The sequence below is a fragment of the Pungitius pungitius genome, chromosome 9 (genome assembly GCF_949316345.1).
Source record: "Pungitius pungitius chromosome 9, fPunPun2.1, whole genome shotgun sequence".
NCBI lineage: Eukaryota > Metazoa > Chordata > Actinopteri > Perciformes > Gasterosteidae > Pungitius > Pungitius pungitius.
In genome coordinates, this window is record NC_084908.1 from 3,816,714 (window position 1) to 3,830,222 (window position 13,509).

The 13,509-nt window shown below is 42.0% G+C and overlaps 1 protein-coding gene across 1 annotated transcript; it reads right to left on the bottom strand.

Annotated features, from left to right (window-relative positions):
- Positions 1-1,835: 1,835 nt before the first annotated feature.
- Positions 1,836-10,440, bottom strand: LOC119218176 (ATP-sensitive inward rectifier potassium channel 12-like). The gene is made up of 3 exons (XM_037472391.2): positions 9,915-10,440; positions 5,003-5,181; positions 1,836-3,908 (listed from the first exon to the last, which is right to left on the bottom strand). The coding sequence occupies exons 2-3, from the start codon at positions 5,092-5,094 to the stop codon at positions 2,282-2,284; spliced, it is 1,719 nt and encodes a 572-aa protein (XP_037328288.1). The 5' UTR covers positions 5,095-5,181; positions 9,915-10,440; the 3' UTR covers positions 1,836-2,281.
- Positions 10,441-13,509: the final 3,069 nt, after the last annotated feature.

Consider the following 13,509-nt stretch of genomic DNA (forward strand, 5'->3'; position numbering starts at 1 on the left):
CATCGAGGATTAGGGAGCCTCTCTTCCAATTGTTTGCGGAACGCGCAAAGCCATAAAGTTATCACCTGGTTCGGTCTTATTAGCGGCTGTAAAGGCGCGAGGCAGCAAAAGAAAACAACAGGGGGTGATTTAAGCACGACATCGCCCTTATAGCCAGTTGTGTTAATGAGGAACAGGGCCTCAGAGGTTTACACCGCTCAGCAGCACAGGGTCCCAGGATCTCGGCCTCCCTTTGTTCTGTCCGTCTAAATACGGTAGCTTGACTGGACTGATTTCTTCACATGGGATTAAAGTAAGGGTTCAAGTTCATCTTTACTTAAAATAACCCAAATTAAGTAACCTTCTTGTGGAAATTATGTTTTGGTATTGACTGGGGTTGGTTTCATATTTGAATTCTCCTTAAAACAAAGCAGGGTTCCTTTGTCACTGGTTGCACATGTCTATACAATCTCATGAAGGAAACAATGTTTTTTTTCCCCATTCCACTCGTAGACAGTATATTTTGGACCCGCAGGTTGGGAACCACTGTTCCAAAGTACTAAAAGTGTCTGATTTTGGTACATGGTAAAATAAGCAGTGAGAGCAGTGATCAAAACCATTGCCCCCGCTTTGGCCTGTTACTCACTGTGTCATCACTCTTCGACCACACGAGGGAGCTAGTTCAGCAGCCAGAAACTCTGCCCTCCTCCTCTTTACAGCTGGACGGACTTCAGTTCCTCCTGGTGGTGCTTCTCCCTCTTATTCCTAATTATAGATTTAATCCCTGTCTGCTCAGTTTGTCTGTGTATCAGAAACCATAGAATTTGTTTTTTCTTTACATTAACACACTCATGCGCCCCGGGGGGGGGGGGGGGGGAATTGCTGTTTGGTTCATATTGTATCCAACTTCCTTTCATGAACAAGTGACATGTCGCACTGCAGAGATCAGCTTCACTACATTTTACATAATGTGTTGTCAACGGAGATCGGGGGGGTTTCTCTTCCCTCAGCAACAACAAGAAGTCCGAAAAAAAACTTTTTGTACCAACTGTACTCATATTAGGTGTAACCTAGCAACAAACTCACAGACGGTGTCAATGGCAGTGTGCCTGGGTGTTCAGCTCAGACGTCCCCAGAAACCAAAACCAAACAAGAAATAGACACTTACCCATCAACTGCACTGCAGTTAGTGATAATAAGCAGTTGATAAAGTACTTCAGTGGCTCAGGTTCCCTAACTAGTGACTAAAAGGGTCTACAGTATGTGAGGCTTTGAGCTAAACGCTAACATGAGCATGCTAATATGCTCTCACTGACAATGCCCAAATTCAATGGATGCCATGTTTACCTTGCGGATCATCTTAGTTTCGTGCTTTCATGATCATAATTTGCACTTAACTCAAAGTATAACTGAGGCTGATAGGAGTGTCATTAGTCTCCCAGATTATTGGTCAGAGAATTCTAATTTCTGACACAAGGATATTAAGAATAAAAAATGAGGAAAGTTATCAGAACCTCTCCCGAGGATGAGCTTCATGAATCTCACAATCCACCCAACAGTATTGTGGTGTAACGTTCACCTGATCGTCACGAATCCAAAGTCCAGACAAGTAGGATTTTTGCTGATCTTGTCTGTTCAGAAAAAAAGGGAGTAACCAGCATGGCTGAGGGAATGTTGAGGTGAGACTCCACAGAGACAATTTAAGCATTAACAATACACTGTTTGTTCGTGTGTTGCCTTGTTCACACAAACCAACACACTGTTTGTATGTAAGTGTTTGTATCCACTGATAAAAGTAAGAATAAAGTGCTTGTACTTCAGTAAAAAAAAAAAGAACTCAAGCAGGAAGACACAAGTTCAAAATACCGAAATATTTTATTTTTTAAGTTTGCATTTGTGGCAGTCTTCCTTGAATGAATGGATTTTTACATAGCATTTATGTATATGATGCATAATTATTTCAAAATTAAAACAAAATCTTCTAATATTTACAAAAAAAACTAACTGTAGATCACTGTCAAAATAACTAAAACAAGAAAGCAAGAACGTTTTCAAGATACCTCATGATTTGAGAGAAATACCCGGTCACCATTTTCCAAAGAAGATGAGCTGTGCATTCTTTAGATGCTGATGTTACAACTGAAAGTGTACACTACCTGGAGCCAGAAAGTCGTGATCGAAAGCAAAATGGGTTTTAGGACAGCCGCAAAAAATCTTTTATTTTCAAACTATTTCAATACTTTGGTTGGAAGCACACAGACGAAGAGAAGAAACAAAACGTATGGGCAGCCATTACCATCGATTAAACTCCTGACTCTCTGCTGATGTATAAAGGCAGAGTGGGCTGTAGTCTGTCAAGGCCGATCTGATTCTCTGAGTCCAGAACACACAGCATCTCCACCTTCTGCTCCTCCACAAATGTCTCTTTGAATCCCAAGTGAATGTCATCCCTTATCTTCACCTCTCTGTCGCTTCTTATTTTCAGCCCTGCCTCCTCTTTCACATCCTCCTCGTCGTCCCCGCAGCACAGGGCCACCTCGTTCTCGTAGCAGAAAGCGCTGGGGGAGTGAGGTGCCAGGAGGTGGCGGCCTGCCCTCTGGGCGAATGGCGACGGAGACCGGGAGTAACTCGAGCTGGAGGACGAGGACTGACCGCCACGGCCCATTATTTGGTTGAGTTCCCTGGCACTACAGTGAGGCGTGGATGGCACTTCGTAGGATTTATGGAAGCGGGAGTAATCCACCTGGTAGCGGTCACCCTTCTCAAAGACCACCGGCTCAAAGCGGTGACCCCACAGGATCTCCTTGGACAGGTAGGAGCTGCGGGCCTGAGTGGTCATGGCTGTGGCCTCCACCATCCCCTCCAGGATGACCACGATCTCAAAGTCTTCCTTGAGCAGGTCGTTGCGGCTCACGTTGTACAGAGGACTGGTCTTGTTGATCTCGTGCACCACCACTAACGGGGACACCAGAAACAGCCGGTCCAGCCCGTCGTCGTAGCCGACGTCAATGTCCGTTTGCTCCAACGGGAGGTACTCGCCCTCCGCCGTCACGTGCGGCTTAATGAGCTGCGCGCGGACGTGCGCTTCGACGATGTGGCTCTTGCGCATGTTGCCCAGGCGCCACATGAGGCACAGCTTGCCGTCTCTCAACGCGATGACGGCGTAATGCGAGAACAGCAAGGTCTGCGCCCGCTTCTTGGGGCGCACCATCTTTGCCATGATGGTGCCGATCATGAAGGAGTCAATAATGCAGCCCACGATGGACTGGACCACCACGGTCACCACGGCGACCGGGCACTCCTCGGTGACACACCGGAAACCGTAGCCAATGGTGGTCTGGGTCTCTATGGAGAAGAGGAAGGCCCCAATGAAACCCTGGATGTGGAGAATACATGGCCGCGGTTCGTCTTTGGCGTCCTCTGCATTGGCTCCGGGGTCCCCTTCCTTCGCGGGTACGCGGAGGCTAAAGTCTCCGTGAATGAGCGCCACCCCCCAGAAGATCACGCCAAACAGCAGCCATGACAGAAGGAAGGTGGTGGTGAAAATGAGCAGCAGATAACGCCAGCGGATGTCCACGCAGGTGGTGAAAATGTCCGCCAGGTAGCGGCGCGGCTTGTCCTCCATGTTGTTGAACACCACGTTGCACTGGCCGTTCTTCTTCACAAAGCGGCTGCGCAGGCGCCCGGTGCCCAGGTCGAGACAGGAAGGTGAAGCGCGGCAGCTGTTGCGGATGATGGGCTCATTCGTCACCCTCAGAGATAAAGCCCCTCTTCCCTCGTCAACTCCTGGACACTCCCCCACTTCTCCTCCTTCTTCAGAGCGCATGCAGGCCCCCGACAGCGCCTGCTGAGTCAGAGGACTGTGGCCGTTGTGGAGGCCCAAGGTGGAGATCTTCAGGGGATCTTCGTCTGTGGAAACGATGCTGTATCTGGAAGAAGAGAGGGGAGAGCACTTTATTGAGGGGACTTGGCATCTTATAAGGCTCTAAAACATTTCTCATTTAACATAGCAAGAGAAAATGCGCTGGCTGATAATCTTAGGCTAAACTCAGCTTGGTTCTTATTCAAAGGGGAAATACTACACAGTTTATGTACTAGTGGGGAACAGTTGTTTTTGTTGTTGTTTTGAAACAAATAATGTAGCCTGTAAACTCTAACTATAGAGCATCTCCTGTTGACGCTGCTTAATCGTGTGAAAAAATCCAAAGCTTGCCAGACCTGCATGGCCTAGTTATGGTTGCTTAGCTACGGTTTCCAACAGTTAATTGGATTCTTTGGTGCCCTTTGCTTTATAATGTGTTTACTAATTATAATCAATGTATTTTTCATTGGTTTTATCATGTACTTTATGCTATATGAAGTTATATGTTGTTATCTGGAAAATGATCTGTGTTGTCAGGCTTGAAAAATGCTCACGTTGCATTAAAAGTCATTCATTGAATTCCTAAATAAATCATGAATCCTCATGAGTCTCACACTTTTTAAATAAGCAACCCGGTATGCTGATATAAATGCCAGTGAGCTATGAGTAAAGAGTAGTAAACAGTTAGACAATTAATCACAGTTACACAAATGAATAAACTCAAGGAGGGGTGAAGGGTTTCTCAACAAAAACAAGTAAGCCCCCTGAAGTATTAATGTTTATCAATGCTGTGTTTCTGTGACCAAGTCTGCAGGTACACATGTTTATAATAGTTAATAAATGTGTTGTCCAGGTGCCCTGAAGCCATGTTCCATCATGTTATCTTTGATAATGTATATTTATCACAGACTGGCCACCCACATGGTATTCTAAATAATGGCTTATTATAAATAATGGGCTATCAACTATCACTTAATAACTAATTAACCGTTGTAAACATTCACTTTCACTTACGAAAGCAGTATGAATGAATATGTACAGAGTTGTGGTGGCAGCAGAAATTTGTGATTCCTGAGTGACAAAAATAGCCACAAGTTTTTACTTTTCTTCAATAAAAGAGCAGTGGGCACTGACACCGCTTCATTCCCCATCCTCTCTCACCTATTGACCCGCACCGCTCCCATGGCACCGGCGATCATCAGGCTGTGTCTGCGGGGGCAGTAATGTAGGTTGGGGAGGGTAGTTCCAACCATTAAAGTAGTGTTGCTGGGCGGAGAGGCAGTATGGGCTCAGGTGCTTCTTGCATTTGTTGTCAGCGCATCCTGTTCATGATACATTTTCTGTGAACAAAGAACATTTGATTTTAATCAAGATAGATAAATTTCGCACACCACTACAAAAACAAAAAAACTTCACAAGTCTAACAGTACCCGGTCGGTAGTGTTTTGTGCTAAACGTTAACGCCAAACCACCAACATGCTACAAATGGCATTTTTTGGCTACTTATTGATAATTTTATCTAATTTGGCAAGTAGCGTTTAGCCTTTTTTAGCACGCTAACATGCGTGAATAAACATGACTATGGAAACATCTGATAGAAGCAGTACAGCTGAGGCTGATGAGATGGTAATTACTTGTGCAAGACTTTGTGCAAGGTTTTGGAAGATCATGTTGAAGAGCTGTTGATTTCCCTCTGGACCAAATTGGGGATCATTGCCCTGCACAGTGTTGGGTCGCAAGCTTGACCAAAAATCAAAGAATCAAATATCTCTCTGTGCAAATTTTGGCTTCGCCCTAATGCAGGGAGCAGACCAGACAGTTTTTGGTGATGAAAGCATATTGATCAGGTACTTGCTAGTGTTTAGCCTTAGGGACCTTCATGGCCAAGCAGTGGTGGAAAACCAGACTGGCAGGGGAACGCACTAAGGTCTAAAAGAGAGATGAATCAGTGTGAAGCTACTGTTAGCGGAACAATTGATCTGCTGTTTGGCCCGATGACAAGGTTAAAGGGTGATTTCGCTCAGCATATTATGTCACCAAGCTGGGAACCAAGAGAACCAAAAAGCAATGGGTTGCATAACCAGTAGAAGGCCAATCGCACGCAGCATTAAAGGGCAGCGGTTGTTTATGTTTTCGGCTTCTCAAATCCCTTCAGCTGACGTAAGTAAAGCAACAGTTGACAATAAAAAGGAATATCTTGGGAAAATCTCGCATTTGTTTAACACCGCCATCACTAACAAGTACAAGCAAACACACATACACATACAGATTGTGATGGGCTTTGTTGTCATGCAATGCAACGCTTGGTTTTTTTTCTTGTTACACCAAGGACAGATGTTAGGAACTGGCTGCTGATTAGCTGGATGAAGAGGGATTGTTGACTGGATAATCCCAAAAGGTCAGATGATTACGTCAGCTTGGTAACTCCCACAGATGGAGGAGTGAGTCCTTTACGTGAAGTCCTAACTTTTTCTTACTGAGTCCTTAGAGGATGACAGCCAATAAGGTCACCGCGTAAGTCAGTGTCAGCAGCATCATGAAGTTCTGTACAGTCCATTTGATTATGTTGCTGTTGATGTAATTTATCGGGTTAAGTCGGGTTAATTACAAAATACAGCTATTTATCAAAAACATATATCATGCCTTTTTAAAAATAATTTATTTTCTGGGCACAATGCAGTGTTTATTCCAAAGAAAGATACAATCACAGAATGCTGACAGTAGATAATGTTCTGTTTTTGTTGATATGACTTAGGTGTGAGTGGACTGATATTTTGTGTACCTGTTGATGATGTAATGCAGTATAATAGTAAGTGGGAAAAGACCTGTTGCCATGATGATCATCAGGCTTCTGGTGTAACATAATTTTACCCAAAACACTAAGACAAAGCCCACATGGACATGAAATCTTTGTCATCTCCATGACAACTGAGCACATTCCATCCAGGCAAAAGGCCACTGAGTGATCCTCAAGTCATGACCGTTTCTATCAAAAACGTCAACTATGACTTAAAAAGTGATGTCACCTACTGTCAAGATAATAATGATAATCTTCACAAATGCATCATGTGTTGCAGGAGGAACACACCGCTCCATTTTTTCCTGGAATTTACTAATCAATGACCCAATCCATGATCGTTTCATTCCTGCCCAGTGAAGCTTTGTTTACATTTCAATTCATGTCATTGAACCCAGAAAAGCTCTGATTGTTTCAAGTTTGTGGCTGTAAACGCTTTGAGGATGTATATGCACAGTATATAAATAACTGTATCCCTTAATCACCAATAAATGCAACCATTTACTCAATTCTGCCTGGTTTTACTTCTCAGCTGACGAAAGCCCAAAGGGAGAATACAAGTAATTACTGGCTGATCATAGATACTGTATTAGCCGTCTCCATAGGAACAACTCTCTTCTCCCTCTATGGGGCTGATTTGAAGTGTGTGTATTTCCATGTGTGTGTGTGTGTGTGTGTGTGTTGTGATGGTTTGCCATGTGAGACAACCTGACGAGAGGAAAGGAGGTGCTCAACTGACCAAGGAGAGAGGAGATGAGGAGTAAATAAGCCCTGGACCAGTCAGTAGGATTAAGTGGTGTTTATTGGTAGAAATGTTATGAAACATGGGTCTTCATTTTTCATCAGTGCATCATCACCCAAAACTAATTCTTCTTTTTTGTTGATATGAATTAATCATTGTGAAACATTAGCTTAGAATGAGCTTTTTTATAGGGGGGCACCTTTATTGAGTCCATAGTGTTTCTGCAGTAACCCACAAACCAAACACTGGCTTTTGGTGGAGGGCCTTTTGCGTTTCTAAATTAAACCTGTACAATCACATCGTAGCCCGGCCATAAAGCATTTTCTGCTATACGGTCTGTTTGACTCCAAAGGGACCATCGTTTACTAAATCATGCTGTACTGAAGAAGACTCGGAAATTCAGTATTGACTCATGCTTACAATGTCAAGAAGTTATTTCCTCATTTTCTTTAAGAACAATCGCACTTTTTTTTGCAATTGAAGGAGTCGTCATCTGATGGCCATTGCAGGAACGTAGTTTAAGGCACTTCCCCTTCGGACGTGGAGGTTGCTGCCTGGTCTTTGTTTAGTTGGTGTAACAATCCGCAATTTCACACCAGGAAATCCTGCATACTGATCCTTTAAATTAGGCCATACATTCATAAAGAAGCACCTAAACCCGCACCAGACCACAGTTGTCTACAAAGACTGACTATTGATATTGTTACCCAGTGTGTTGAAGACTGTGACGCAGCTCTTATCCAGGTACGTCAGTGGAACTAAACTGACATATATAATACAGAATAATCTCATGCAAAGGAAAAGTATGGAAGGAGCCCTTGTCAAATACCAGATTAGTATGTCCCTTAATCTCCTAATCCAAACAACAATATGAAAGGTGGACAGCAGTTGGTGTGTGACCTGGTTTAAGCCCTTTTGTGTAATCTGAGGTCTGAGGATATGAGAAAAAGGAGAGAGGGATAAGGAAAAAAGGAATAAAGACTGTGAGGTCCTGCAGGTTGGACGAAGTGTGAGGGAAAAAAAACAGATTAAGATGAGATTATGATGTCAGACATTGTTACAACAAGGCGTAATGCCATTTACAGAAAAGTAAAAGGTTTTCATACAAACGCACGGCAGAGTTGTAAATCTTTGACGAAGCAAAGTGTGTAAATGTGTGAGAGTGCTGCATTTTATCATGCGATGTATTTAGTGCAGGGTCCTTGGTCCTTCTCATTTTCTGTATCTGTGTCATGTCTTTAAGATGACATTGATCATTAAGCACAGCAGTTGGTCCACACAGTGTCCTAGAAAGATATGGAAATGTCTGCGTAAAAGCAGCATACTTATTCTCACAGGAGGACGTCCTCCCACACACACTAATGGACACACACAAACAGACGACTAATAACTCTTAAAAGTAATACATGAACAATGGAGAGTAGGTTTGTGTTTTCTAGTATTAACTAAATCCATTAACTCAAGTGCTGTACTTGAAAACTGTTTTGAGGTGCTTCTACTTTACTCAAGTATTTCTGTTTTCTGCTCCTTTACACTTTTGTTGCTCTGGATTTCAAAAGGAAATATTAAACAATTGTTTTACACAAACAGTTTTGCACAATGCCTACTTTCACTATTTTATTTTACATATAACCTTTACATCACTAACTATTTTTTTGTATTTGTAGTAGTATTGTCTATTTTCTTGTAAATTGTAAATCACATTATTTCAAAGATTATACCATTATTGTATTAAAACCTTTACTTATAATGGATTACATCTACAGTGTGGTGTATTTTCTTTTACTGAAGTCAAAGATATTAATACTTCCTTGGTTACATTTTCATATAATACACGCAAATTCACATCCACTTGATAGAATATAGTCTGAACCCCACTATAAATGTGGGCTCTAACGTTTTGGGTTGGCCCCTTAATGTGTTTCACCAAGAAAAAATAACAAGAAATAAAGAAGAAAGTGAAGATTCCATCCCTGCACATTGCTTAAGAAAGTCAATGGCTCACACAGTGCCACTAGAAGTTATGACGGGGCAGTTTGCAAGCTCAGCAGCAGCTATGACGTGAATTGGTTTCATTGAGGCCACGGGAGCTGTCCAGTGCTGAAAATCAATCCAAAGCCTGCAGGAATAATCGACAGCTGGGAGCAGAGAGGTGGTGGGAGGGAGGGGGTAGGGAGAGGAGATGAGTATAACTCTAACCTTGAAAAAGGATTTTGGCCTTTAACATCTTTTCCTCTATCTGTTTATGCTCCCCAAATGTTTTACAGTCCACTTACTCAGCCACGCTTTATCAAAGTATTGCTTGTTTTTTTCTGAATAGTTAGAACTAGTTAGGGGAAGACAAACACCGGGCTCACGGGTTTTAATTTTCTTAATATACGTATTTTTATTTTTTTTAACTGGAGTCAGTTAAGTAAACAACCTAAAATTAATATGATAATAATAATGATAATTAGAACATTTAAAATAAGCTTTTTGGGGGTTATACATTTTTTGAATGATCCCAGAAGAGCCAAAAAGATATTAACTCTTACCTTGGTGTTTCTGTTGACTGAATCACTCGTAAATTAACATCAGATTTCATCCTCTCAAAAAGAAAAACAAGATGATCGAGTTGTTCCACCCTTCTCTGTTTCTTCAATAAACAAGCTGTGTTTTCATAAATGTTCCCTCAAATGTCTGTTGAAAAAACTTGTACATGTCTCCAGTCGGAGCTCCATAGCAGCTAAACAGAGCTGCTCCTGCCTGTCGGTTGTTCATCTGCTCCGATCACTGCTAGTGTGCGTGTGTGTTTATGTGTGTGTATGTGTGTGTGGGAGAGAGGCAGCAAAAGAAAGAGAGAGAGTGCTCTGATTATGTTCCCCTGTGTATATATGCCATTTATATAAATACATAGGAACATAACCCTATGTATATTTACTGTATGTACGTTTTTATATTTAGATGTCTATATGTATGTACTGTATATACATGCTATTGATTCCCCAGAGTGTGGCGATGTGGATTGTAAGATTTAGATCCGACTTACATCCATCAAAAACACACGATTGAAGACTTTTGTAAACCCCAAATATCTCTGTATTGGAACTTCGTAGCAGTGTTTCTGGGGCATCGTTATTTTGTGGTTAGCATTTACTCCACACTACAATTATTTGGGTCTTAAATTGCATTCTGATAACTATCAAATAGCCAACACTCTGGCAGTCAAGAGTTTAAAGGGAATTTTTTATGCATTTCTATGCAAAATTAGTATTTAATTGTTTTCCCATAACAAGTAAATACATGAGTTAATACATGAGCGTAAAACATGGACGTAAAAACACTGACGTTAAAGATGTTCCAGTGATTTTGTATTGTACTTACACACGGTTTGTTTGTCTGTGAGATAGCAACCGAGGGACTGAGTGAGTGTGCACCTCCGTGTCTGTCCATGGATAATCTTGCATTCTGCTGCAGTAGATTGCATTGCATTTTGGGGGTCAAGTTATGGCTGTATGCTCAAGTGGTTGCAGGGATGAGCTTTTATTGCCTGTGTCATACATTCATTGAATGCCTGCCGTCTCCTCACTTAATACTCTTATTGGGCTCCTCGCTGGTCGGGGCCATTAGTGATAACGCAGCTGAGTGCATCTCCGATGCCCTCCCACTGCTCTGCAGATACACAGCTGGATGATAACAGTTTGCGGTCTGTTTAGCTCGGACAAACACCACTAACTCAAAGCTGCTGCTCTGCTGATCGATTTCATTTTTGTGGATGGTTGTTTGAACAGCAGAACAGTATTTGCCGTGTCATATAACACAAACTATGAGTTGTATTTGTTCAATCACACAAATCAACCGTGACCATTGCAGAGACACCAAAACATTTATTTATTACTGAAAAGACGTTAAGGGATTGACTTGTTGGTCTTGACTTAGCTCCTCCCTGTTCTCTAGATATTTATTATTTCAATAGTCTCAAATACAGTGATTTAGCTTTTTCATTTTGGAAGATACAAATTACATGCACCGTCAACCACAATGAGTGACAGCCAGTCTCCTCATGAAGACAAACCCAGAGGCGGAAGAGAGTACCTCCCGTCTGCAGCTTCCTCCTCTTCACCCTCTGTCCTGCATCTCGGCTGCAAGCAGCATCACCCAACCAAAAAAACGTCATTGTTTTAATCGTTTTAACTTAGCTCTTATAAAATTGCTGTAACGACAAGTAAAAACGACATAGAACATTGTGGCGTGATGCTTTTCACAGAGCGGCGTCCTTGAGTCTCTGACCCTCTCTCTGTCATCTGTCTCAGAAACATTTGGACGCAGTTGCATGCCAAGACAGGAGATTAAGTAGTTAATGTGTTATGTCCTCTGAAACACAAGTTACATAACGGTGATTTGTGTTTACCTTCTTTCGCAATTACTGGAACCTTAATTTGTCAAGAAACTCTTGAAATTAAGTAAAATTATGACTTAAAAACATGTGTGGTTGAGCTGCAGGTATCATTGACTCTGGAGCTGCAGCTACATGATTCATCAATTAAACTTTAAGTGTTTTCTACTTAATTTTTCTATTTTGCTGTTTCAAGCTCCTCAAATGTGCCAATTTGCTGCTCACAAAACAAGCAGTTTAAATAAAGTCACTTGGGGAATGGGGATTGGCGTTTTGCAAAGTATTTTTTGTAGATTGAAGCAATTAATGCATAGTAAAACAAATCATTAGCTGCACCTGTTAAAGTGTGATAATATATTCTGGGATGACATGAGGATACGTGCAGCCGCCAATCTTAATAGCTCTCATGAAAAAAAGAGGGATCTTCTTTTGGCAGACTGGTTGATGTTTGATTTGTTTGTGTGTGTGTGTGTTTGCGTGCGTGTGTGTGTGTGTGTGTTCAAATAATCTCTGCTGCTTTCCTTTCTGATAACTATTCATTCCAGAAATAGAAATAGAAAGAACAGACCAAAAAGAATCGGCTTCTGCTGCGGCCAAAACCATTTCGTACTGTACAGATTAAACGCTATCAGTCTCTGAAAATATATTTTAAAAGCATCAAATAAAGTAAAAAACAAATGTTGATCACCCATTGCAGTGCCAGTGAGCCCGACTCTATGCTTTCTCATTTCAGACCTCTTTGAGGTGTTATTGCCAATCAGACGCTTTTCTTTAGTTTCCATGGAAACCTTATTTTCTCTTCTTTTGCTAGCCTATAAATACTCTCCCTCTCTCTTTGTTTATTTTTAAACCAACCTTCTTTTTAGCTCGATGAGACAACAGGTGGGTCTTGCATTACGTTGGAGAGGAGTGTGGGCACAGGTCAGGGGTCACGGTGGATTCAATAGGAGGGCCCACAGTTGGAATGAGTGGGTTTACTGCCGAAGGAACACAATGTCCTCCACGTAACGAATCTGGAGGAAACTTGTTACTGTTACTGCTCTGTTGAAGGAGGCAGTTTGATTATTCCAGCAGACAGAAAGTGTCCCAATTGAACACGAGGTGCAACTTACACTTTAGAAATGAATGTTGCTGACACACAGCTAATGAGAACGTTTTAAGTTGTGCACGGGACTGAGGTGAGGGAAAGACCCTCTCTCCTGTCAACACGGCCAAACGTGAAGAAGCAATGGCTCCCATCTAGGGTAGATACAAATGCATTATAGTGGCATATTTTAAGATGTATCACCTGTAAAAGCCTTACACACAGGTACCAAATCTCATTGCAGCCCTATTTAAGCCCCACTTCAAATGCCACAAGAGCCAATTTATCCAGACGCAGGCAGAAACCTCTTTTTTTTTTTAAAACAGGCCAAGCAGGATGGGGGTGCATAAAGGAGGGCGAGAGGAAGGCAGGAAAGTTCAATCGTTCCCAGGGGATTTACTCTAAATAAAAACTGTATACAGAACTGTAACACCAAACAACTCCAGGAACTGGGAGATTGAGTACATAAGTGCTATGGGCATTTCTTTCAAGATTAAAACTACTAACACTATTTAACTTTGTGTACACGCAAGTATATTACAAGTATATTGTATATTGAGTGTTTGCAAGGGCGTAACCACGCATTCGTTGGGGGGGTCGTGTCCCCCCCCCAATATTGAGAAATAACCAATCTGTCCCCCCCACAATACAGCAGAAAATATGTCAAATA